The 27,130-nt window shown below is 42.9% G+C and overlaps 3 protein-coding genes across 4 annotated transcripts in view; all 3 read right to left on the bottom strand.

The window, feature by feature from the left end:
- Positions 1 to 285: 285 nt before the first annotated feature.
- On the bottom strand, positions 286 to 15,003 carry LOC134222869 (uncharacterized). Its single transcript, XM_062702015.1, has 3 exons — positions 14,882 to 15,003; positions 12,657 to 14,820; positions 286 to 1,287 (listed from the first exon to the last, which is right to left on the bottom strand). The coding sequence occupies exons 2-3, from the start codon at positions 14,811 to 14,813 to the stop codon at positions 445 to 447; spliced, it is 3,000 nt and encodes a 999-aa protein (XP_062557999.1). The 5' UTR covers positions 14,814 to 14,820; positions 14,882 to 15,003; the 3' UTR covers positions 286 to 444.
- A 650-nt stretch (positions 15,004 to 15,653) lies between these two features.
- Positions 15,654 to 17,403, bottom strand: LOC134208187 (uncharacterized). Its single transcript, XM_062684243.1, has 3 exons — positions 16,826 to 17,403; positions 16,357 to 16,755; positions 15,654 to 16,290 (listed from the first exon to the last, which is right to left on the bottom strand). The coding sequence occupies exons 1-3, from the start codon at positions 16,922 to 16,924 to the stop codon at positions 15,793 to 15,795; spliced, it is 996 nt and encodes a 331-aa protein (XP_062540227.1). The 5' UTR covers positions 16,925 to 17,403; the 3' UTR covers positions 15,654 to 15,792.
- A 227-nt stretch (positions 17,404 to 17,630) lies between these two features.
- LOC134222877 (dynein axonemal heavy chain 10) overlaps positions 17,631 to 27,130 on the bottom strand; it is a 332,935-nt gene continuing 323,435 nt past the window's right edge. For both annotated transcript variants that reach the window (XM_062702027.1, XM_062702022.1), the window contains 2 exons: positions 24,042 to 24,188; positions 17,631 to 17,871 (listed from right to left, as the gene is read on the bottom strand). In XM_062702027.1, the coding sequence (XP_062558011.1) occupies positions 17,725 to 17,871; positions 24,042 to 24,188 (294 nt within the window). In that variant the 3' untranslated portion in view covers positions 17,631 to 17,724. The remainder of the gene's footprint in view (positions 17,872 to 24,041; positions 24,189 to 27,130) is intronic.

Genomic DNA, 27,130 nt, shown 5'->3' on the forward strand with positions numbered 1-27,130 from the left:
AAAATCCAATTTCGGTATAAAAAGCGGTCTGCACACTTAATTTTTTTTACCGGGATCTCAGCAAAATGTTGAACTTTTACCGAGAATCGCACAGCCGTGCCCCAGCAAACATGTTTTTTGCCGAGATTTCTGTCAAAATTACTGATAATCAGCAAATAATTTGCCGACAATCAGCTAACAAACGCTATTTTTGCTGGAATATCAGTTATTCATTTTGCTGGCGCACGGCTGTGCGGATTTTTGCCGAGCTGCAGAAATAAAAACTGAGTGTGTGACTTTGTTCCGGATAGACAATATAGAAGTAGTAGAATCAAAATCTAAACACTGCTTACTAGTTTTTCATCTTGTATTTACTCCGAGCCTGCTCGGATTATATTAGAACGAAACGACTGAAGTTTTACTCATTAAATATTCCAATCGTATTCAAACCCGCTTCGCTCAGTTTTATGACAATTTCAGCCGATTAATTTGTAGTTTTTTCCACTCAATCAACACTTTACTGACTTGGTCATTCAATTCCTTTCGCTTGTGATACTCACCCTCCCAGACTATCTGCTCAGAATCTATCGATTTGACCGCAAATAAGCCCTTCAGTTCATCCACTGCCGTTGGTTGATGCTCCAGGAAAGCGGCGTCGTGCAGAATCCTCTGCAGGAGATCGGATTTCACGTCGCTTTCGGTATACCGTTGCCTCCTCGGCATCGGTTTTGTTACCAACGTTGCAGACAACCCAAGCTGTGCTATGCTTTTCGCTTGTTTTTTTTGGGCGAACGTGAATAAGGCTTTGCCAGGATATCGCATTACAATGTTGAGGTCTTCCAGTGGAACATCGGCAGATGACAAAAATTGTTCGATTGCTTTTTCTGCAACGTTTGGGTCTCCATCCAACTTCAGGTTTACTGTTCTATCAGGTACGAAGTAAATGTCCTTCCGTCCAGAGAAAACACTCAACTTATGCCCATGATGCATAGATCCTTTGAAACAGTGGATGGCTTGGCTAGCCTCTTTTATGGTGGAGAAATATACCAACATGTCCAACAGCTTGACATGTTTTAAGTAGGAGTTGTAGAACTCATCTTTTTCATCCAGATAGACCATATACACGGATAAGTCTTTTGCTGCGAAAAAGTTCTTGATTTGCTGGTTTCGAAGCTTCGGGTCCAGATCTTGAACGAAGAAGTTGGACACAAAAACTGGCGTCAACGTATCCAATGGTTCCTGCACGTCAGAGAGATTCAATTTGGTCGGAGGAAAGGTGTAGTACTTGGAGAGGCTTGCTCGTAAACCCTGGAACGAAATTTAATTGTGTAGGGTGAGATGGGGAAAGATGGGTCAAGGGGTAAGATGGGTCAGTGCCCTTTTTGAGTATCATATGTATATGTATATTGAGTGGAGCGCAGTTGTGATGGAAAAACGTACATTTCATCCAATCAAGTGTGATCAAGGTTTTTCTGAATCGTTCTGGGACTCCAATCAACTGTGCAAAATATGGGCTCGATTGGTTGCGTATGGACATGGAAATTAGTATGGAAAAACGTACTTTTAAATTTTTACCCTTAGCGACCTCAATTTATCATCAATCACGTGACTCAATGCTCGCTTAACGTTTGAAATAGACCTAAGTAACATTTTTCTTCATCCCGTAACACGGTAGATCACTTTGACGCAGTGTGTTACGGTGTAAGATCTACCAAACAGAGTTCTAGCTTAATACATTTTTCTAGCTAGGGCAATAAGTTGTGGTAATTAAGGATTTATCGTATTTAGTCCCCGCCACCAACAGCAGTCTCAGAAATAAAACATAATTAATGTTACCTTGCAGACAGTTGAAAGACTCGAATTTCTCTAGTTTGAGGCTAAACTGTATGTAGCGGAAACAACTTTTCATGGAATTAGTAAAAAAAACACGGTACCCGGTCCTAGGCTGAACTGACTGCTGGAAAAATTGAGTTAGGGGTTTAAATACGGACTAACTCTTCATGAACTAGTGAACAATGGTAGTGAGAGGAACACACGGATTTTCTTATTACTGAACAAATTCTCTTGCTTGAAATGGTCTTGTAGACAGAGCTAAATCCCGGGTTTTCTGCGTTTCACTAGTTTTTCATAAAAATAAAAATTGTATTGCCAAAATCGAATGGGGACTGTAGTACCTCTTTGGCTGTGTATAAATAAAAATCCTCTAAATATGTATTCATGCTGATTTTATTTAAAAAAACTTCTTCGGCTCTCTACTAATTAGTTTGTGGTTTGGGATTCAAATTAATGGAGATCGCTTTAAGATAGTCTTCTTCTGTATATTTACAGAGATTTATGACAATTTTCTGCAAAGCTTCATTGTTGAGAATGCTGGCGGCTTTGCTCTGCTTACTAGTGGTTCCTGCAAAATACGCCAGAATTTGCCCATTAGTGTAGTTTTCTTCTATACGAAATTCTTCCAACATCGTAAGCATACCATCAGAGCTCCCTACCACTTTGTTCCAACGGAAGTGCAATCCTTCAATTTGGTTGGTAGTTCTCGGAACATTTTCGAGAGTATTCGAATAGATAGACCACAGCGTAGGTAGGTAGATCGGTGCTAATCTCGCAATTCGTCCATTTTTTTACCACTTTTCCGAACCGACCAAGCACATAAAATGTTTCAACGTAATTGAAAAATTCAGTGAGCTGCGAGGGCGCTGATTTTTTATGTTTACAAAAAGCATCTGGAATTCTTTCCGCTGGCAATAATGCTAGAGCTTGAACACTCTTTAAAGCATCCCGAAGCTTTACATCGCTTGAAAATGCGTTCTGTAGGTTGTTCTGCTGAATATGCCTAAATAAATTTTTCGAGTAATGAAAGAAACATCCAGAATGCTTCGAGTCGGTAAACTCAGCTTGACATGACTTGATAATCCAGTTTTCCGCGAGCGGTAATGGCCGCTAGCTTGCCTGCGGGTCAGTCTCTGATTTGACGTTTCTGGAGGTCAACTGCACCCACCATTCGAGAATTTTGATCAATGTAGTATATAAGAAGGCTTGAATTCACTGAATCAGCACCTTCTTATATGCAACATTGGTCAAAATTCTCGGAGCGGTGGGTGCAGTTGACCTCCAGAAACGTCAAATCAGAGACTGACCCGCATGCAAACTGGCGGCCATTACCGCTCGCGGAAAACTGGATAGCCTTCTTGAAGTCTGATAATGGGTGGATCCAGTCCAAGTCCCAAATGTTCGGCTTTTTCAGCAATTAATGTCAATAGTTTTCTGTATAATGTTTCACTCTTGGACGTCATCAATGCATAGATGGTTGATGGGAATACGTGTTGGTGACAGGGCGCGCAACTACCATGAATGGTTAGTAGCTGTCGGAATAACCCTGGCACAGTATCGAACGTAGCGTCAATAACCCAATACTTAGCCTCCGACAATCGCTTCAAGTTTTCGTTACTACCGAAAACCAAAACACGATCCTCGCCTTCTACACAATCAGCAATGATGAAGTTATCGCCGCGGATGGTGGTTTTATAACGGTCTGGTATAATCAGATCTTTCAAATTCTGTGGCTCTTTTTCAGCGCTTCGCAGCCCATGACGAACTCTTTCAACAAGTTTGCGGTGGGCGTTTGTGTTCAACCGTGTTTGAACAGGAGTAGGATGTTTTGCTAATTTTAGTCGCATCAGTTTCACGGGGCCACTGGAATCCTCCACTGCTCTCCTTTTCAATGCATTTCGGTACTTCATTTCAGCTACAGCATCTGGACCATGGCTGTGCTCGGTGACAAAAACAACATGATGCTTTCCATGAATTTCTTTCGTTACCAAGCGTGAATAGCATTTACTCCCGGTGCAAACTTTGCCGTGGCTTCGGAATCTGCATTCCCAATACCACATACCGTCGACCTAAAAAAATAATGAAAGTTGATTATGATGTATATCGTAACCGCAATATTATCGTCTTAAAGCGACACATGTGTTTATTTATGCATGGTGAGGTTATATTCACAAGCACGTGCGATCATTATACTTACCGATCCCCTGTTTTTGTAAAAAATGTGCCCTTGCAACACAATTTTTTCAGCTTTTCACAAACTCTACCAAGCTCGAAGCGTTCGAATTTGATAACCCGGAAGGACCTTCTCCTGGATCATCTGGAAGAATGCTTCCAGAACGAGATGTGGCAACATCTTCATTAGCTGTTGTATTTGGGTCGATAGGTCCGATCTGGGTGCTGCGGATAGAGCCGCTTTTCTGCTCTCAAGCGAGTAGCGGGATATTTTGAAATCATTCCTTTAAGCAGAATTATTTTGCAGTTCTCCGGTTGTCAAACATTTCCCGCTCTTCGAATTTCTCTTTCCATGCTGCATGAAGGCGCACGAATGCGCGAGACTCTACATGACTTTACGATGGTTTACATACATTCCTGCTCCAATCAACTGCTGAATCTCGTGAAATCTCGTAACGAGTGCTTTTTAGTTGCATTCCTACTAATTATCTACTCGAAATATAATGTGAATATATTTGTTACAAAGAATGCAAAACTCAAACTAAGTTTATTTTTATTTTTTCCCCAAATAATAACAATACTTCTAAATATAAGATCTAAAACGAACATAACCATAATCTTCAATGTTTGGCTCCGGCACAATAGAAAATTTTGGCTTCAGTTTGACAACCAAATCGATTCTATCCGCACCACCCAGGGTCCGATCAACGATGACGACGACGACGACAACGATTCTCTGATGGATGAGGAAGACTCACATGGTGGTCCCATTTCGTCGTCAGAAAACCCGAGAAAATCACTTTCCGAATCCGACATCACTTTTGAATGTTTCACTGCTTCAATGAAAACTGCGGACGGTCCACGCACCTACGATGTTTGTTACAGAATGACGCATGTAAATGGTCATCAAATCTCTTTGTGCTGATGGACAATAGATATAGGTAGTTTTGTTTCATGCTGGTATATTGGAGAGCTTTTCAAATGTTGAAATATTCTGAGATGGTGAAGTGCTTCAATTGCAATAGTATTGCAGCTTTAATTCCTAAATCCACAAATGCTACATTCACACGTGTGCATCTACTTTTTTGTATATAAGCATACCAATAGGAACGCTTAGCAATCATCCATTTTTAGTTAAGTCGTGTTCGTGAGCTGAGACTAAACGTGAAATTGAATTCCACAAAGCAATTGATTTTTTTTAATGAAAAACGTATTAGAAGTAATGGCGAAAGCTTATCGTGAAATAACTGCTCCTGGTATAAATATTCTTTTTGACGTAGGCCATCGTTTATAAAAAAAAATTAACTTCAAAAACTTTTGTTTACGACAAGAGATTGAAACTGATCTGTTTTTTCTACGTTAACAGAAATCATGACGTTGAAAATGGGTTCATTTCATAATTGTAATTAAAGGGTTCAGTTTTAATCGCTACGAACAAGTTTTAATGAATCTCAGATGGTATTTTGACAGACAAGAGGTACAAACCAGATATTTCTCTTTTTGCGTCACTCATATATGCTATGAGTACTTGAATGGAGAGACAAGAAATATCCGTATTTGTTAAATGTCATTACATATAGAATAATTATTTATGATCTCTTAAAATGAAATAAAAAGCTGTAGTAACCCAAAATCAGACTTAAACTTACTTGTGAGTTAGTGAAAGAACGTCTGGTCTGATGTAAGCTTGAAGTTGGAATGAAAATTTATTGGAACTGCTTATACATAGTAGTTGTTGCTAGGGTTAGCTATCTCAACACTCCTCCTTACTTTACAATCCCTAAATACTTCCGGAAAATCTCATACTTCTGCTCCGAAAGAATCCATCTGCTGGTTGTTGATGTGATGGGATGTAGTGTAGCTCAACATTTCCGTTTCCGTCCAAAACTGTCCTTGACAAAATGATAACGTATCGAAATATGCTTGGTCTTGGGGTTGAATCCTTCATTTTCAGCAATACACATCTCGGATTGGTTATCACATGATTATTCCCAGTGACGATGACCTGGATTACTGTTGAACTGGCAGACCTTGTTTACTGCCAACAAAATATCTGGTCGCGTGCTGTGAGCCAAATAAGTTAAGCATCCTACTGCCTCTTTATATGGAACATTCTTCATTTGTTGAATCTCATTCGCTGTTTTTGCACCCATAGAATCATCCAATTTACTTCCCGGATCAGCTGGAGTTGCCACAGGTCTACAGTCATCCAAATTGAATCGTTTCAACACATCCTCAATGTAATGTTTTTGGTTGAACTGTAGTATTCCTTTCGTCCTAGCACGAACGATTCGCAGGCCTAGACACAATTCAGCTGCCCCGAAAGCGATTGTTCAGGAATTCTTTAAGTTGCTTCTTTAGTTTCGAGTTGTTAGTAATTATCAGCAAATCATCAACGTAAATTGTAACAAAAATCATCTCTTGCTTGTGAACTTTGTAGTATAGATATACGGGTCGACTGGCGCGAGAAAGTCCAAACTGCTGCATTGCTTCATCTAACTGCCGGTTCCATGTCCAACTAGGCCATATAAAGCTTTCTTCAACTTGCAAACTTTGGTCGGATCGTTCACATAACCTTCTGGTTGCTCCATAAAAATACTTTCTAATACTTCCTTCAGGTCTGATTGCAGAAACGCTGTAACGGCATCCATTTGTTCTATTTCAAGATCGTGCTGCACTGCGAGAGCCATAAGGTAACGAATAGCTGAGTATCTCACAACCAGGATGCCAGGACGCTGTGAGCAGTCCTTCACCACAAGCATGGCCTTATAACGAGTTACGTCGCCATCTGAATTTCGTTTGGTCTTGTATATCCATTTGTTGCGTATAGCCTTCCTTCCTTCTGGCAAGTTGGTCAGCTCCCACGTGTTATTGCACTTCAGTGCCTTAATTTCTTCATCCATTGCCTCAATTCAACTGTCATGATATATGTCATAATATTTGAGGAATCGTTCTGTGGGAAATCATCAGAGCCAGCAATAGAACCAAATCCCGACAGCTGTGCCTCGACAATTGCTGATCATGTTTCCATTCTAACACAATTGAGTCTGTACAGACCATCTACCTCGGTCCCGGAAGCAATCACCTTTCCATCTTCATCAAAAACTTTACAAGAATCGGCAGAGAATATTACCGTTGATCCCTTTCGGTAAATCTTACTGACCGATAGCAGATTTGTTGCCAAATCCGGAACATGTAGAACCTCCTTGACTTCGATGGGTCCTTCTTGTAATTCAAGATTCACAATTCCTTTTGCTGAAGTCACCATACATTGATTCTTTGCAGTATCGACTGGATGAGAAAATACTTCTTGCTTTGTGAAATTATTCTCGGATCTTGTCATGTGTGAACTAGCAGCTGAATCGAAGTACCAATCTTCTGCGCTTCCGAGCCTCTTGAAAGAAGACTTCCGAGCCTCTTGAATGGACGCTTCCGAGCCTCTTGAAAGAAGTCTTCCGAGCCTCTTGAATGGACGCTTCCGAGCCTTTTAGAAGGAGGCTTTTGTGCCTCTTGAAAGAAGGCTTCCGAGCCTCTTGAAAGGAATCTTCCGAGCCTCTTGGAAAGAGGCTTTTGAGCCCTTTGGAAGGAGGCTTCTGAGCCTCTTGAAAGGAGGTTTTCTGAGCCTCTAGGAAGGAGGCTTCTGAGCCTCTTGAATGCAGGCTTATCAGCCTTTTGAAAGGATGCTTATGAGTATCTTAAAAGGAGGCTTCCGAGGCTCTTGAAAGGAGGCTTCCGAGCAGAGCTGTAAATATTCGATTATTTTTTATGAAGCCCATCGGCCTTCTTTGTCACTTCACTTCTAAACATATTCATATTCGGCTCTGCACCGTCAATTTTCAGAATGAATATGGGTCAGTGAGTATTTATTTGAATATCACAAATTATTAAATAATCGTAAAACTGAACACATTTTTGATGATTTAAATAAATACACGCATAGATCTAATCCCGACGTTCAATTGAGGGGCATTTTTAGCGCCAAATGTCAATATAATCAAGGCTAATTTTGTTTTTTTCGCGCACTGTTACCATACTCAGTGGTAATCAATTGAATGAATTTATGAAGAAGTAAACTGAGTAAGTCATTCTATGTTTTTAATAATCAAAACACGAATGTCAAAAGTCGGAATGAATGTGCTTCATGAAAGTGAATATTTTATGCTCTGCTTCCGAGCCTTTTGAAAGGAGGCTTCCGAGCCTCTTGGTAGGAGGCTTCCGAGCCTCTTGAAAGGAGGCTTCCGAGCCTCTTGAAATGAGGCTTCCGAGCCTCTTGGTAGGAGGCTTCCGAGCCTCTTGAAAGGAGGCTTCCGAGCCTCTTGAAAGGAGGCTTCCGAGCCTCTTGAAAGGAGGCTTCTGAGTCTCTTGAAAGGAGGCTTCCGAGCCTCTTGAAAGGAGGCCTCTGAGTCTCTTGAAAGGAGGCCTCTGAGTCTCTTGAAAGGAGGCTTCCGAGCCTCTTGAAAGGAGGCTTCCGAGCCTTTTAAAAGAAGGCTTTCGACCCTCTTAAAAGGAGGCTTCCGAGCCTCTTGAAAGGAGGCTTCTGAGCCTCTTGAAACGAGGCTTCCGAGCCTCGTGAAAGGAGGCTTCCGAGCCTCTTGAAACGAGGCGTCCGAGCCTCTTGAAAGGAGGCTTCCGAGCCTCTTGAAAGGAGGCTTCCGAGCCTCTTGAAAGAAGGCTTCCTGAGCCTCTTGAACGGAGGCTTCCGAGCCTCTTGGAAGGAGGCTTCTGAGCCTCTTGAAAGGATGCTTCTGAGCCTCTTGAAAGGAGGCTTCTGAGCCTCTTGAAAGGAGGCTTCTGAGCCTCTTGAAAGGAGGCTTCTGAGGCTCTTGAAAGGAGGATTACGAGCTTCTTTAAAGGAGGCTTCCGAGTATCTTGAGATGTGGCTTCAGTGCCTTTTGAAACGAGGCTTTCGAGCCTCTTGAAAGAGGCTTCCGAGCCTCTTGAAAGAAGGCTTCCGAGCGTCTTGAAAGGAGGCTTCCGAGCCTCTTGAAAGGAGGCTTCCGAGCCTCTTGAAAGGAGGCTTCCGAGCCTCTTGAAAGGAGGCTTCCGAGCCTCTCTTGAAAGGAGGCTTCCGAGGCTCTTGAAAGGAGCCTTCCAAGGCTGTTGAAAGAAGCCTTCCGAGGCTCTTGAAAGGAGACTTCCGAGCCTCTTGAAAGGAGCCTTCCGAGCCTCTTGAAAGGAGCCTTCCGAGCCTCTTGAAAGGAGCCTTCCGAGCCTCTTGAAAGGAGCCTTCCGAACCTATTGAAAGGAGGCTTCCGAGCCTCTTGAAAGGAGGCTTCCGAGCCTCTTGAAAGGAGGCTTCTGAGCCTCTTGAAAGGAGGCTTCCGAGCCTTTTGAAAGGAGGCTTCCGAGCCTCTTGAAAGGAGGCTTCCGAGCCTCTTGAAAGGAGGCTTCCTGAGCTCTTGAAAGAAGGCTTCTGGACCTCTTGAAAGGAGGCTTCCGAGCCTCTTGAAAGGAGGCTTTTCGAGCCTCTTGAAAGGAGGCTTTCGAGCCTCTTGAAAGGAGGCTTTCGAGCCTCTTGAAAGGAGGCTTCCGAGCCTCTTGAAAGGAGGCTTCCGAGCCTCTTGAAAGGAGGCTTCCGAGCCTCTTGAAAGGAGGCTTCCGAGCCTCTTAAAAGGAGGCTTACGAGCCCTTTTGAAAGGAGGCAACCTATCCACTTGAAAGGAGGAGGCTTCCGAGCCTCTTGAAAGGAGGCCTCCGAGCTGCTTGGAAGAAGGCTTCCGAGATGCGTAGAAAGATGCTTCTAATCCTCTTGCAACAAAGCAACCGAGCATTAGTGAAAAAAAAATCATTCAACGTTTTGCACGTTCGATCTTTTGTTCCGCAGCCTTTCATATACATTGTGCTGGTTGTGGAAGGCAGGATTCAATTGGAATTTATTGATCGCATTGCATATTGTGTACAGTATAAATTTTTGAAATAAAAATGCAAAATTATCAAAACTGTATCAATGAGTTTTGATTGGAATTGTAATACGTCCGCCATTACGCATTTTTGTCCGAGGTACCCCCTTGGGCCAGCGAAGGTACCCCTAGGTGTACATGTACCCCAGGTTGAGAACCGCTGTTATACACCAATAATAGTAATGTGGATTTCCAAATGAAGCATGAAATAAAATATTAACATTTTCACATATTTTACTAAGGTACACTGGGGGAAGTGGAAAAAGGGGGTAAGTGTAAAAATCGACTCGAAAAATTTCAATTGTACAGACTTTACAGTTTTTACCACACCATAACATTGTGCAAAAATATAGTTAAATGTTCACACTAATACTATGTTAAAATCTGTGTTATACTTACACTAACACAGTTTACGCTGGAGCTGTCATTTTAGGTTTCGCGAGAAGTTGATTTTTGCATTCATAAAATTAATTCTTACTTGCATAAATTGTTCCCTTTTTCGGTGATTTTGCACCACAGGTGACCATTATAATACAATTAAACTAATCACATTCAATTTGTAGTGGTTTGTACCATGAAAGCAAGTAATTTAAAGATTTTACACTTTACCCCTGGTATCGAACACTGCGGGAGAAGTGGAAAATGATCTGATCACGCAAATTTTTTGCGAACAAATCGGGTAGCGACAAGTGCATGAAAATAGGTGATAATTTCGTACGTGTATTGCGCACACACATTTATACAAAAACGCACACACAGACATTATATCAATTCGTTAAACTGAGTCGATAAGTTTATAACACTGTAAGTCCCATTCTCCATCAAAAAAGTTCATCTTTGAGGCTAACATACAGATTATACGTACACTTAGTGTTCGAGAAGGCACAACCAGCCCTCCCCTAGCTATTTCAAGAATTCCTTGCGGACCTATTCCTTTAATCCAATGCAATTACTGAACAAAACATACTCAGAGCAATTACCGTCTTGATTTTAATCATATATCACTACTCATCACAATTGAAGGTCAAGATAATTTGGGTTTTCCACTTACCCCATTCCACTAGGTTAAGTGGAAAAATAACTACCAAATTTCAAATATATTTTTAAAAAACTTCAAGCGGCTAAATTGGTATGAATTACCGCACAGTTGGTGCAAAATGGACTGTTTTTGGGAGCCCATAATGATTGAATGCATTTAGATCATTTAAATTGGTTTTACAATAATTTGAACATTAACTATCGATTTTTCCTTTTCCACTTCCCCCAGTGTACCTTACAAAGAATAATTTACGGTTTTCAAATTATGCCAAACGTCCATTAGGCCAAACAACCATTAGGCCGAACGACTTTAGGCCAAACGGCCTAATGCCAAAGGACTTTAGGCCAAATGACCTACAACCAACATAACATCTAAATAGAGCAAGATGGGTCAGCACATACTGAACGGCACAATTCGCATTTAAACAAAAAATATTTTCTTTGGCTGATTTTAGGGTTATTTTCGAGCACAATTCAAGCTCTATCTGGAATAAGGGCGAATGTCGCAAGAGAGAATTCTTTTCGCCGACTTCTCCTCTTCCAAGTTAAAGTGACAAGCAGATGATTTCGTTGCGGTTTTTCCCCTCAGAACGAAAGAAAACAATGAAAACTTGCATTCTGAGGTGATAAACCGCGATGAAATCCTCTGATTGTCACTTTTATTTAAAAGAGGGGAAGTCGACGAAGAGAATCCTCTCTTGCGACATTCGCCCTTTTACCAGATAGAGCTTGAATTGTGTTAATTTGTTTATAAAAATGTATAATTTTTGTCTTCAAGAAAGCAGTAATATAAAATAAATTAAATAAAAAAAATTAAATATACGAGCGGGTTATTTTCATAAGCAATTGGGGGCATTTTTTAAATCTAAGGTCACTTTTTCATCGACCAAAAGTGACCAATATTTGCCCCCGCTGTTTCACCCATCTTAGCCTTTAATTTTTTGTTTGACAGAAAAGTAGACTTTTAATTTTGACTAAAAACAAGAGGTGAACAAGGGCTGAAAACCTCTTAAATAAAGAATAAAAACCCTGATTAATCCACCTAGCGGTGTTGGTGCTTTTCTCGTGCAAAAAAAAACCAATAATATGAGTGATTATTTTTTACCGTGTTATGCGCATAGTAAATAGTATTTTTGCTATAACTTTTGGTCCCATAGTCCAATTTGCCCAATTTCCATTAGCAAACAATGGGACAGGATTCTCAGTCGAATGGAACTTGTTGCGAGTAATTCGGCCAATGATAAGTTCCAAAAAGTGTCTACAAAATTTTGTACACATACACACATATACATAAATTCACACAAACAGACATCACCTCAATTCGTCGAGCTGAGTCGATTGGTATATAAAACTATGGGTCTCCGAGCCTTCTATCAAAAGTTTGGTTCTGGAGTGATCATATAGCCTTTACGTATACTTAGTATACGAGAAAGGCAAAAAAAATATGACTAAAAATAATAAATAAGTAGAATTTTTGTTATTTCAAATTCTTGGCAAACTGATTATAAGCTATTTTTATAGAACCATGTTTTCAAGCATTGAGAGTTCGCCTTAAGCGACCCATCCTGCCCTGCCCCATCCTACTCTACATGTTTTGAGCAATGTAGAGAGAGCTCCTGTGTGCTATATTTTTTGCTTTGTCGATCAGACAAGCAGCTTCAAGTAATAGAAATTCCTGAATTTGTGATCTGATTGGTTAAAGACAAGTGTTAGACTATTAGAAAAAGCACTTACCGTATTGATTATCGCCGGTATAACACCTGTCCGGAGTTCATCGAACTGGAGCCCTTTGATTTGGCCTTTCAGTTTTCCAAGGAATCTTTCCAATATGAGCAGTTCGAAGAACAGCTTATTCCGAAAGGCAAGAGTTGGCAATTCTTCCTGCGTTAAAAGTTGTTTCTTTTTGGTTAAAAATAGTTTCTTCTTCTTTTCGAACAGCCTTTCCTTTTTATCAGCACTACCAAATGCGTTTCGAGCTTTGGTTAAAGGAGTAACCCTTTGATTCTGAGTCAGTGTAGTCTCACAACTCATAGAATTCTGCGGCATAACAATCATGTTCAGCTTCTGTTCAAACGACTTTTGCTTCTCATCCACTTTTTTCATTCGTTCTCGGTAGACAGCATCACGATTCACACTGAAGTTTTTCTTTTTCAGCGGCATTTGGACTGGTTGGATGTTGCTGTAGAAAAATATTTCCTTCTGACGTGTTACCTTCTCTATGTGGCTTTCAGGCAATTCATCGGTTTCGGCATTCTTATCCTTCAAATCTTGCTTCCGCCGCATTTTATCACGGTAGATTGAATCACGAGTTGCGTCGGGTAGTTCTCTCGGGAATGTCCAGCCATCCCAATCGTTCTGCACCCTCGGTAATTTCCCGCTTAGTAAACACTGTAGCACATTTTCCGGTGGCAGTTGATCGATGAAGCCGGAATTCTGCTGGATGAAGAACATCATTTCGTATTTGCAGTCCTGCTCCAGAAAACGTTGCTTTCGGACAAGACGGGGCCCGGGACGTGAGGGTATCCATAGGAGGCATTGTGTAACAGCAAGGTTCATGGAATACTCGTCTTCAAATTCAACAAACAGCTCAGTTACGGAATGCTTGACTATTGTGGAGATATTGCCCGGGCCTCTGCATTTGAAACCAAGCTCCGTTGGGGTTTCCGTATGCTCGACGGAATATTCTTCCGGAATTTGGAACCGTACCGTTCGACTGGGATCAAAATACTCTGGAGATCTTCCAGGGTAAACATTCAACACATGTCCGTAGTATGTCGTCTTATCGCAGCATCGAATTGCCCGTTCGGCGTCTTCTTTACTTGTGAAATAAACGAGCATGTCCAAAAGTAGCGTTTTAGACTGATGAGTCTCGAAGAAAGGATCATCGTTTTCCCGAATGTAAATCATTCTACTGAGAAGTCCTTTGCTAGCAAAGTAAGTGGAAATTTGAGCATTTCTATCGGCCATATCCAAGCTGTTCAGTCGAAAATTGGATACATAAATTGGCCAGTAGGGTGATAGTGTCCAGGCTGGATAGCATTTTGGATCCAGTTCGGTGGGGTACAAATCTGTTCTGGAATAGGCCCTTGCACAGAAAACTTCCTCAGGTGGATTCGATGCGGGACTCTGAACCGGAGCAGGGAACTGAACTGAAGTAGGGCACTGAAATGGAGCAGCGGGATACTGAACTGGAGCAGCGGGGCACTGAACCGGAGCAGCGGGATACTGAACCGGAGCAGCGGGATACTGAGCTGGAGCAGCAGGATACTGAGCTGGAGCAGCAGGATACTGAGCTGGAGCAGCAGGATACTGAGCTGGAGCAGCAGGATACTGAGCTGGAGCAGCAGGATACTGAGCTGGAGCAGCAGGATACTGAGCTGGAGCAGCAGGATACTGAGCTGGAGCAGCAGGACACTGAACCGGAGCAGCGGGATACTGAGCTGGAGCAGCAGGATACTGAGCTGGAGCAGCAGGATACTGAGCTTGAGCAGCGGTATACTGAGCTGGAGCAGCGGGATACTGAATCGGAGCAGCAGGATGAGCTCGAGTAGCAGGATATTGAACCAGAGCAGCGATATTCTGAATCGGAGCAATAGGATACGGAACCGGAGTAGGATACTGGACCTGAGCAGGTCGTTGAATCGGAGTGACGCACTGAACTGGACCGGACCATCTGGTCTTTTTGGCGCGTTTCAATGGAATTTGCTGTGTGCTTAAAACGCTTCTTTTGGTAGACGCTGTGCTTCGCTCGTTACCGTTATTTGAATAGTTTGAGGCACTTGTTGCTAATGGATTGGATGTGAAGTCATCGGCACCAATTTGTTCATCGTCACTATCCAGCGGACATGCTGGATCGTAAGCTGTTCCTGGCGGTGGATCGTAGTCGGCCATACTGGAGCTACAATTAGCATTTTTATTATAATAACTTAAATAATTATAGTCATGTTCAAATGACTTACCTGTTGGATGGGTTGGATGAAAGAAAGTAAACCAAAATTCAGTTGATTACATGCTGGATGCAACCGACGCAGCGCAAATGCTTTATCAGACGGAACAAAACTGAAAATGAACCACAAGCAAAATAAAGGCATAGTAGTGGGCGATTCGGATTTACATTTCGATTTTTGCTTTCTTAATGTGCGAAGTAAAATTTTGACCATACTTCGCAAAACTTTCAAGGTTATCGCCGATATTTCCCACGAACACGAATTCACGGTTTGTGGTTGAAAATAATTCCATGTGATATTGCCTTGACAGCTGCTCGTGGTCGCAAACAAACCGATTAAAAGCGTGAGTGAAAGTGATTTTTGTGAGTGATTTTGTTTAAAAAAGAACAAAACAATAAAGTCAAGCATGTAGGGAAAATGTTAATTAAAACTGTTGTTGTTTTGTTTTGTTCTTATGAATGCATTCATAAAATCAAATAAAAATCTTATTATATGTAAACTTAATTTATACTAAAAAAAATGCTTAAACTGTTGTTCGTTTTATTTGCAAATTAAACACGGTTCGATAATTTCAATTATGAATCGAAAAAACTAGCAAACTACCCAATGCTACTCAAATTGAAAATGAAATGCGAGAGTCAGAGCGCATGGGAGATAAATGTGGATGCAGTCGCGCCTAGATGTAGGTTACCCGTGATACTCTCACGTGCTTCCTTGGTCAATGTGCGCGCGCATTTGAAAGATTTGAAATTGCCCTTTTCTTATGAAATAAGTAGCTCACATATCGCTTTTCAAACAATGATTTATTTGAGAATTAATAATCTTCCTTAATTCCAATTGATTACAAGTTCAGTGTCCCAGCCCCTCAGCACCCTTCAGCCGTTGTCGGTCCGTTCGGCGACAACCAGCTTGTACTCATACTCTCAAGATAGGAAATCGTTACGCCTGAAGCAACAAAGCGCTCGCTGGGCCCATTCCTTCATGCTGTAACCCACGTTCGGCGGCAGCAGCTCCAAGTTTTGCGAGTCCTCATCGTCGAAATCCTCCGCATCGTTGTCCAGGTAGTCGCTCTCCGCGCTCATACCCCGATTCAGAATCTTCTTGTAGCCCTTGCTGTTGGACAGCTTCCGACACTGCTGGAAGTCCAGCTCGTCCTCCTGGTCGGACTCGATGGTCATCTCCTGTATGCTGAACGTGTCGGACAGCTCCTGACGTTTGTGCGCTGAATCTGTCATTTTGCGGTTTGGCTTGGGGAAGAAGGAAACCGGTTCCAGATCATCCTCGTCGCTGTTGCCGTCGGATGGGTTGACATCCACCAGTGGTTGGTGGGAGCCCCGCACTACAACGGCACTTCCCGGTATGGGCAGTCGTGAAATGGGTATAAGTGAAGCCGATTTGTGAACCAAGTCCTGGTTGTTGTCCTGATTGGAGAGAATGGGTTAAAATTAAAAATGTTTATTTTTCATGGCGAAGACTGATCCACCCACCTGTTCCTCATACATCTGACGATAATTGCGCTTTGCCCGTTCCACTTTCAGCTCCAGCTTACGTTGCAAAACTTTGCACGTGTTAATTTGGGGTTGCTTTTGATTTGATTGTGTGTCATCCTCTTGGGTCGATACACTGCTATTGGCTATGGAAGACGCATACGAATCGGTGCTGTTGTCGCTGGTCAGTACCCTACGATTGTTGTTGGTGGATTCGGTTCCTACCTTCGTTTGTGTAGGGACTTTATCTATCAGCAGTTCTGCGCTCGCAACCTGTCTTTTGGATTCATCAGCTCCTACGAACTGGGAGTGTTTTTCCTTCGGGTCGTGAAATACTACATCGAAATCGTTTATCTTCGAGTAAATATCACTTTCTGCATCGGAATCCGAATTGTTGACCTACAATTTGGTGGTCCATGATGGTATGGTGCTTTCGTTTTTCCACAAAAGGATAATAATTTGAACTTACCTGAACTTCATTAAGAATATCGCCACTCGTATCCAGGTTATCGAAAAACAGCGTTTCCAGCCGGTCGTCAGTTTCGTGTCCACTGTCATTCATCTGCATGGCGCTGCTTCTGCAGATTTGATTCAACTTTCCGAAGCGACAATATGTTGTAACGATGCAATTGGGGATCCGTGTTTACTTTGCGAGGAATGGAACTTTTCTCATGGAATATCGATTTTCTGTGGCGAAACATATGATTTGGAAGACAACACTGTGGATTGCAATGCGCAAGCTCGTGGGCTCTGGGTTCCCTAACAATGACAGATGAATGAAATCCAGTGTGTTTAACAGTAACTGTATAAAATGATACTACGGAAATTTATTACCTAACATTTAGTTAATTTTTATAAGTAAAAAGGCTATAATTAACAAGTAAATGAATTGATTCTCTAAACATTTTATAAACTTATACTTTGCTATTGAATCGTACCAAACCAGAATAATGGGAAACAAACTAATTTCCAGCAAATAGCCTATTACTTTTTTTTTGTTAATATTAGTTGAAAAATGTTGAGTCCTATAATCAAAATCACTGACTATTTCAAGAATAATTGACGAGATTAAAGAAGAAATGGCCGTTGAAAGGCCAGTTTTTGTTTTAATTCTTTCAAATAAAGATATCAAAGACAATCCAATAACGAAAGGTTGGTTTTAAATAAGTAAAGAAATCTTTTGAGCCAATATGACGAAATAAGTTCTTCACCGTCGTTACAAGAATAAAAACTTTGTGCTGTGATGTTGAGAAAAAAATAATCGATTTACAACATAATGCGATAAAAGCTTTAATATTCATTAAAAAATATTTCCGTTAAAATATCTTCAACAATAAATGGCACTCGGTTTCTCCGCGCAAGTACAGCTCAATCTGTGTTCATAATTAGACAAACGCTCTGCAGGACCCAGTGGCTTGAATGTTCTTCGGTGAACAGATCAGCTTCGAACACGAGACCGACTCCCATCGCGTTGCGTCTCTCGGATGTTGTGTACACCGGCGTTCGGAAGGTGTTCTGAAATTGAACAAAACGTACAAAATTATCCAATTAGATCAATTTTATCGAGAATACTGACTCTGAATTGTGTCTATAGATCTTGCATTAATTACGAAGACGTGATATAGAAAAAATGTAGCGCGCCCGCGTGTATTTGGCGTGCACCATTTTGTCAGATTGAAGTGACATTTCGAAAGCTCAAATATCCATCTATTAGTTGCACCCACTAAATAAATTTTATTTGATTGTTTAAAATTGTAAAAACGAGCAGATTTTTTGCCAACTGTGTCCAACAACTGTGTAGGACATCCCTGCTGGCTGGACAAGGACAATATATCGCACAACTCTCGAATCGCATCTCGCTATCGACTCCGGCTAGAGTACCTGGCAGTTTCCGACAATCCCCCTTGCAACCTCCGTCGAAAAGACGTCGTAATGATGACGCGACTAACAATCAGCAACTTCTTGGTGGAACTAAGATCGTGACTGAAGCCAGTGTAATCACTGTTCCTGAACTCGTCGAGTTGTTATGGCGGGTCTACCTCTTTCGTATCCATCCAAGCGTTGAACGAAAAGTGGTAGAAAAAAGGTAAAGGAATGTCTGCCGGGTGCAGATACTGTTAAGACCGTCTCGCTGGTACGACTAGGAGCCGATACGAGTCGTATGACCTTTATCTCGTACAAAATCGGAATCGATCCAAGGTTCCGCGAAATGGCATTAAATACCGATACTTGGCCTAAGGGAATGCTATTCCGGGAGTTCGGGGATCGTTCCTCAAAACACTTTTGGCTACCCAGTCCGGACACTTCGACGAAATTGGAACATCGCCGTTTTCGACTCCTACGTCCGGAGTAGAGTTGACATGCTAAACGCTAGCAGCCTCCGGCGCAACCGGTTACCTGTAATATTGCACTGTGAATTGATCCATTCTCTCCGTTCCTGTACGCCAGAATGCACTGCCTGTCGCCCTATGGGAGACCCCGAACCACTCGATTCACTTCCGATAGCTGCTTCCTGCCAAGTATGCAATCCATGACAATATTTCTTCGCCTGATCCGCTTCCGTGTTTCAGCACAACTTTCAACTCCACTGTACCTTCAAGCTGCAGATCCGGTAGTGATGCAGCTCCGATCAGAACATCCAAGGCTACTGGTAATCCTTCGTTATCTTCGCAACCGGGACGTATTGTGAAAAGCATTATGGAAGCCCCCGACTCCTCTAGCTCAGTTCTGCCTTCTGCTGCCGGTGCTCACCTTAGTCGTCCTGGTCATGACACTAGCTGCAGTTCGGGGTCTTCCAGCTTGCGACGACAGGCAATTACAATCAAGGGACGCATGCATGCCACAAGCTCTGAGAAAGACCTTCTAGTCCTCCCAATTCAGTCGTGCCATTCCTGCCAGCAACCAACAGACGTCCCGGTCCTGTGCTTGGGTCAAGAAATGGGGTCTTCCGAACTTCTTATGTTGGGTAGTACTCTCAGGCTCAGCCAATGAATCTTTCTCTGCCTGATAGTGTTCCGATTTGCAGTACTTCATCCGCTCCTCGCCACATGCAGTCCGACATATCCATCTACTACCAGAACGTTGGAGGAATTAACGGCCTTCTGGACGAATATCGACTAGCTGTTCTGGATCAGAACTACGACGTCATAGTGTTTACTGAAACCTGGCTTGATTCTCGAACTATTTCGAGCTACGTTTTTGGAGCCGGCTACGAAGTTTTTTGCTGTGAACGCAACACATTTATTTATTATCAGACTAAGGCCGGAGTGGCCTGTGCTGCACATAAAAGTCTTCTCCATTCAGCTCGGTTCATGGCTGCACTTCGCCAACCACGCAGGCGCAGTCTGCGGAGGGTCCGCAAATCGTCCTCCACCTGATCGATCCACCTTGCCCGCTGTGCACCTCGCCTTCTTGTTCCCGTCGGATCATTGTCGAGAACCATTTTCACCGGATTACTGTCCGACATTCTGGCTACGTGCCCGGCCCACCACAGTCTTCCGATTTTCGCGGTGTGAACGATGGATGGTTCTCCCAACAGCTGATGCAACTCGTGGTTCATTCGCCTCCTCCACGTACCGTCCGCCATCTGCACCCCACCATAGATGGTACGCAACACTTTCCTTTCAAAAACTCCCAGTGCACGTTGGTCCTCCACGAGCATCGTCCAGGTCTCGTGTCCGTAGAGAACTACCGGTCTTATAAGCGTTTTGTAGACAGTCAGTTTGGTACGGCGGCGAACTCTATTCGATCGGAGCGTCTTGCGGAGTCCAAAGTACGTACGATTTCCAGCCACCATGCGCCTCCGAATTTCTCTGCTGGTATTGTTATCGGCAGTCACCAGTGAGCCCAAGTACACAAATTCTTCAACCACCTCGATTTCGTCACCACCGATAGAAACTCGTGGTGGGTGACTTACATTGACCTCTCTTGAGCCTCTTCCTATCATGTGCTTCGTCTTCGACGTGTTGATGACTAGTCCAATCCGTTTAGCTTCGCTTTTCAGTCTAATGTAGGCTTCCTCCATCCTCTCAAAGTTACGTGCCATGATATCAATGTCGTCGGCGAAACCAAATAACTGGACGGACTTCGTGAAAATCGTACCACTCGTGTCAATCCCTGCCCTTCGCATTACTCCCTCCAAAGCGATGTTGAATAGCAGACATGAAAGACCATCACCTTGCCGTAACCCTGTACGCGTTTCGAAGGGACTCGAGAATGCCCCTGAAACTCGAATTACGCACATCACCCGATCCATTGTCGCCTTGATCAATTTTGTATCATATGCGGCTTTGAAGTCGATGAATAGATGATGTGTGGGCACGCTGTATTCGCGGCATTTCTGCAGTACACAGGATTTTATTTTTACACGATTTTTTTTCGCTCGTATTTTTGATCGTGAGACTTCAATTTGCCACCAAATTCTTCGCAACATGTTTCAAAAAATCCAGAATAAATCAAAGAAAAATCACATGATAATTAATATACGTTAAACATTTAGGATGAGTGGAAAATTGAGAAAATGTAAATCGTGTAAAAACAAAATTCAGTGTACTTGGCGAATGGTGAACACCTGTTCCGTGGTGGAGCGTTCGCCCATAAAACCCGCCTGGTCCTGCCCCACGAACTCCCTTGCATTTGGTGCTATTCGACGGCATAAAGTTTTGGAGAGTACCTTAGAGGCGGCGTTTAGCAATGTGATTGCGCGGTAGTTGCTACAATCCAGCTTATCGCCCTTTTTGTAGATGGGACACACGACACCGTCCATCCACTCCTGCGGCAAAACTTCCTCCTTCCAAATCTTGGTAATGACCCAGTGCAGCGCTTTAGCCAGTGCCTCACCACCGTATTTAAATAGCTCTCCTGGTAGTTGGTCAACCCCAGGGGCTTTGTTGTTTTTCAGCCGTCCAATCTCCTCCTGGATTTCCTGGAGATCCGGAGCTGGTCAAATTATGTCCTGCGTGCGTTCTCCCAGGTCCATCACCATACCGCCATCTCCGTCTGCTACATCGCCATTCAGGTGTTCTTCGTAGTCACCTCACGCTCGTTCGTAAGAAGTTTCCCGTTTATATCCTTACACATATCAGGCTGCGACACGTGGTCCTTATGTGAAAGGTTTAGCTTCTCATAGAACTTTCGTGTGTTATTAGCGCGATACAGTTGCTCCGTATCTTCAACGTCTCGATCATTCTGCTGGCGCCTTTTCCTCCGGAAAATCGAGTTTTGTCTGTTCTGCACCCGTTTATATCGTGCCTCGTTCGCCCTCGTGCGGTGTTGCAGCAATCTCGCCCATGCTGCATTCTTCTCTTCCACTAACTGCTCACATTCGCCGTCATACCAGTCCTTTCTCTGACCCGGGAGCACCGTGCCAAGTGCCGTTGAGAGTGCCACTTCCAGCTGCTGCGCGTATCCTTGGGCTAGTCTGCTAGTCTTGTAGCCGCCCAATGTTAAGCCGCGGCGTCCGACTTCTACGCGTGTTGTACACCGTCGACAGTTTTGGGCGCAGGCATACTGCAACGAGGTAGTGGTCGGATTCAATATTCGCACTGCGGCAAGTGCGGACGTTCGTGATGTCGGAGAAGAATTTACCGTCGATTAGAACGTGGTCGATTTGATTTTCCGTTTCTTGTTTAGGTGATCTCCGTGTGGCCTTGTGGATATTTTTGCGAGAAAAGAAGGTGCTTCGGACTACCATTCTGCGGGAGGCTGCGAAGTTTATGCATCGTTGGCCGTTGTCATTCGATACGGTGTGCAGACTATCCGGTCCGATGACCGGTCTATACATTTCCTCCCTTCCTACCTGTGCGTTCATGTCACCGATGACGATTTCGACGTCCCGCAGTGGACATCCATCGTATATCTGCTCCAGCTGTGCGTAGAACGCTTCTTTCTCGTCGTCGGGTCTTCCTTCGTGTGGGCAGTGCACGTTGATGATGCTATAGTTGAAGAAACGGCCTTTTATCCTCAGTTTGCACATCCTTGCGTTGATTTGCTGCCACCCAATCACACGTTAGTGCATCTTACCCAGCACTATGGAGCCGGTTCCCAGCTCGTTGGTGGTGCCACAGCTTTGGTAGAAGGTAGCCGCTCGATGCCCGCTTTTCCACACTTTCTGTCCTGTCCAGCAAATCTTCTGCAGCGCCACGACGTCGAAGTTGCGGGGATGTAATTCATCGTGGATCATCCTGTCGCAACCTGCGAAACCTAGCGACGTGCAGTTCCATGTTCCAAGCTTCCAATCGTGATCCTTTATTCGTCGCCTAGGTCTTTGCCGATTATATCGAACCGTATTATCGCTTATATTGTTCGTAATTATTGGTTTTACAGGCGGCTTATTGGGCCTGGGTAATCCTCCTGTCTCGTCGGAGGGTCGTCGTGTCGAGTCTGTTTTGTGTTCCACCAGACACCAGAGTTTGGTGGGGCAATGAGAACGCAAGTAAATCCAAGGCTGATAATAGAGAGGGCAATGGCAGAAGAGTCCTTGCAGACCACTTGAACGCCATGGGGTAGGATAAGGATGGGTTGAAGTGAGGTTCGGATTTGGAATAGACTCGACACTAATGCAAAATGTAAGTAAATGCAAACTAGTCACTGATCAATGGCTCAATTGATAATTTCAAAAATACTATTACAAAGTTTTTTCTGGTTTTCAAGAAGTAATGCAACGTCTTCTTTCTTTGACTCGGAATGAGCTATTCTGATACAGTTTGGAAAGTAATAGTCTGATTTTTAGTTTGTCAACCTTATGTGAGCAAGTTTAAAAATGTAAAAGCTGATTAATTGTGTTTGTTCTTACTTACTTACCTAATTGTGTTTGTTCTTCATTGTCAGAATGTATGCGTTCGTTAAACATCTCGTCGTTACAGGGAGCGTAGAAGAAAGGTTTTGTAGTCTAGCAGTCCCACATCATTATCACTGAGGAAAGATTCCTACCAGACTGCACAATTGCGTCAATGCCAGTCAATGCATTGTGCGTCAATGCCAGATTATGTGACGCGGCATTATACAAAAATAGTCAAGATGTGATACCACCATGACAGGATATGTCTTTGATTGCCTTCTCAGTGCTAATGGCGTAAGCCCACCCATCGTATCAAGATCACATATCCGAGGGGAGGGTCAAAGTGTACGTTACATCGGGGGTACGTTATATCGAAGATTACCTGTAGTACTATTTCATTTAATCCCACTCAAGTCGAGTTAAGCATGAGACACTAGAAACTGCCTTACTGACTCATCTTGGGACAGAAGAAGTTTTTTCTCTTCTTTTATAAATTAGCTTGATTTCTCATATAGGAATAAGTGAATTCGCCACCTACACATACACTCAGTCATGTGTATTAACCGACTCCATGCACGTATGAGGAAACAAGCTAATTTCGTTGAGGAGAATAAAAACTTAAAAAGGTTCTTCCACATATGAAACGTGCTTACTGCTGCTACTATATTCAAAAGCCTTAGGGTCCTCGACGAGAACAAATTTACTCTAAAACACAAACTTGAACAGATCGTAATCAAATAATCGAGGGACACGTACTCGCCTCGAATGCCATCCGAGACTCTGTCTGTATGATGGTACCTACATGTTTACCAACATCGAAGAAAGGCGTACTACATGTACAAACACACACACACAACAAAAAACCTACGTACAATAGAAACTCATAGGAAAAGGCGACGCAACTTACTTGCAGCTTGAGACGGTGCACCTCAATCGGCACGACGGACAGCACCGGCAACGGTTCCACCAGCACCTTCGGAGTCGAACGTGCCAGACAGCGATTGGCCGGATCCCAGCGGGCGCCCTCCAGATAGAGACCGGTCACGTAGCAGCCCTGCATTTATCAGCATTTCCGGATCATCCCAGTCAAGTCGGGCGGGCGGGCGGCGATGCGATGTCGGCGCACAAAGGTGCGGAAAATGGGCGGTAAGAGAAACGGTAAGACAAATATAAGACAAATTGTTTGTACGGTGCTAGTAAAAGAAATGAAATTTGTCGCTCCCACATATATGCATTCCGAGTGAGATGGAGAACATGTAGTTTTTGTCAAATTGTTTGTCAGACTGACGAGAGATGCGATGAATGAATGTTTGGTTTTTTGCTCCACAAATGACTAACACGAAATCGCAAATCAGATTAGAAAGTTTACTGCATGGTGGATTGTGCGTTACTAACAATTAGGCCGTTACAAATATTTAATTTAAATGATGTCCTACTGGTCTCCGAATGGTCGAGGGAATAAAATAAAGAATCAGAATAAAAAAATAATTTTATCTTGGGGCAAAGCTTCTCATGAGGAGGGTTTTAAGCAATGTCTTGTTGAAAAGTGGTTGTGAGCAAACTTTTTTCACTAATATTTTTTATATTATGATACAATATTATCAAAGAAAAATTGACACCTTTTTGACTAATTAGCTTGATTTACTTTATCTGCAGTTTTCATTCTAACAGTTTGATTTTGGTTTATATTCTTCATCTATTTTTTTCCAGTTGTTTTGTCACCTATCGAATCGATACAGCCTCAGGATTAGTTTATAACTTAAGCAAAAAGTGAAGCTGATGCTTTAAAATTTGATAATTATTTAAGTTTAATTGGCATCGTTATCAAAACAAATCCTTCGAAGATGTTGCTATGTTGAAATGTGGGAAGCCTACTAAACTGATGGAGACGCACAGGAGACGCATGATACTTCACGTAAACAGAGCAATCAATATCCACGTCTATCTTGCTGACAGCAAAGTGCAATTGCATCTCAAATGGAAACAAATTGAACATGACGTTTGGTTGATAGCTGGGCGTACTGTTCTCGCCCGTCTTCTATCGAAGTCCTTTGCTGTCGCAATGGACAGCTTGTGTGCCAGAAACGGAGCACTTTTTCGTATTCGTTACACCCGCCCGCACGCGGCAGCCATACATCTGAGCAATGATCAACATCGTGCATCTGGAACCACATCGGGGGGTCCCTTTCCTTCCACATTGATTGACTCCGAAGATAGTGCAACTGATAGTGAAGAAAACTGTCTTCCGCACCGTAGGCTACGCAGTAAGTGAGTTTTTTGCAGGTACGGAGGCGGCGTTAGAAACGCTCGTGCACAACATTGCAACCCAAGAGATTTAATTCAATTCGGTCGCAAGGTGGTCGATAGCAGATAGCTACCGTGAGGGAAGGAAAAAAATCGTTTTTATCATCGGCGGTTGCATCCTGGCTGCTGGCGAAGACGTTCATGGCAATTGACGTTCCTATATTTTTTTCCTTGTTCTCGCCATATCCACTCCACGCTTCATTGGTAACGCGCGTGTTCCTCTAACGAAGAAGACGTTTACCCCTTTGGGCGATCGATGAGAAGTGTAATGATGCCGGTATTGGAGCACACAAAGAAGTGCCGCATCGTGGGTTGCAAATCGAAACTTGGTGGACAAATTTGAATTATGATTTAGAACTAATTAATCATCAATTAAAAATAGAAGATTTTCTTGTTAATTGATATAATGGCTTTTATCAGTGAGACGTTAGTTCAATTTCATTACGTACTAAAGGGTCCTTCTTACCGGATAATTTGGTATCGATCCAGGTATCGAACCGATTTATCGCGGTTGAGTGAAATTAGTCTCTGGTAATAATAGTGTCGGACTTTGCGACTATCGGATCGCGATTAATGTGAACACCATGGTTGTCTGTTTAATTTAGAACGCGAATAAAGCGACTCCTACTTCAGTGAAGTGCTTGTATAATCGGTCCGAGTTCCTGGACTGTTTATTTGGGCGCGATAGATAAAGAGGAAGTGTGGAGGCAAATCGATTTTATTGCTGCCAACTTGTGGGATCAAAACGAACTGAAAGAACGATTGTGCTAGTGGACTAAATCGTACCCTGCAGTGGAAGGGAAAAGAAAAGTTATCAATCCGCATAGATCGGCAAAAAGGATAAAAGTAGACGGGTGTCCTACGAAAGGCTGAACCACATAAGGCTGACTGCTCATAAGGCTGACCTCAATGAATTCTTCCACTAAAATCGGTTTCTCACGAATTTTCAGCCTTTCGAGTTTCAGCCTTTTGTTATTTCAGCCTTATGTAAGAGTTTTACTTTTTCAGCCTTTCGTGTTCAGCTTTATGAGTTTTCAGCCTTATGTGATTCAGCCTTATGTGGAAGTCCCAAGTAGACGTACATATCCTGAATTTGTCCTCAAACTCGCGTCAAGTTAGATTGTGGTTATCGTGGCTTGGGTATTCCAAACGCGTGAAATAGGCTTGGACTCGCGACAAAGAGGTTGACGCAAGAGTCAGTACCATTTGCCATATTGAAGCTGATGCCTCATGTAAGCAGAGTGCATGCACGTATTAACCTTTTCATCGGCAGAACTTTTGCATTCTGTTTGTTTGTTGACAAAAGAGCTTTGATTTGCGAAATGATATCCATTGGATAGTTGTTGACAAATACGATGTGCAAATTAGCAGTTTGATTTGAGGTTTGAACGCTTTACAGCTTGATCATTCTGATTGCAAGAAATATTCGAGCAATTCTTGCCTGTTTGTTTGAAGTAGGAGTTGATTGATGAGGATGAAGATGGTGAGCAACGCATTGCAGCGAATTGTTAGATCTGAGGTCAAACTTCCTTTGTTTAGTACCATCCTATTATTGAATGGCTACCGTTTTCATCGATTTAGATCCGAATTTGTTCTACATTGACAAAATGTCCTACCTGGCAGGCTCGTCAACGAAAGAAGTCAAGCGTATTGTGGAGGCAATCCCTGAAACCTACAACAGCACCTACACCG

Source organism: Armigeres subalbatus, chromosome 1 (genome assembly GCF_024139115.2).
Source record: "Armigeres subalbatus isolate Guangzhou_Male chromosome 1, GZ_Asu_2, whole genome shotgun sequence".
NCBI lineage: Eukaryota > Metazoa > Arthropoda > Insecta > Diptera > Culicidae > Armigeres > Armigeres subalbatus.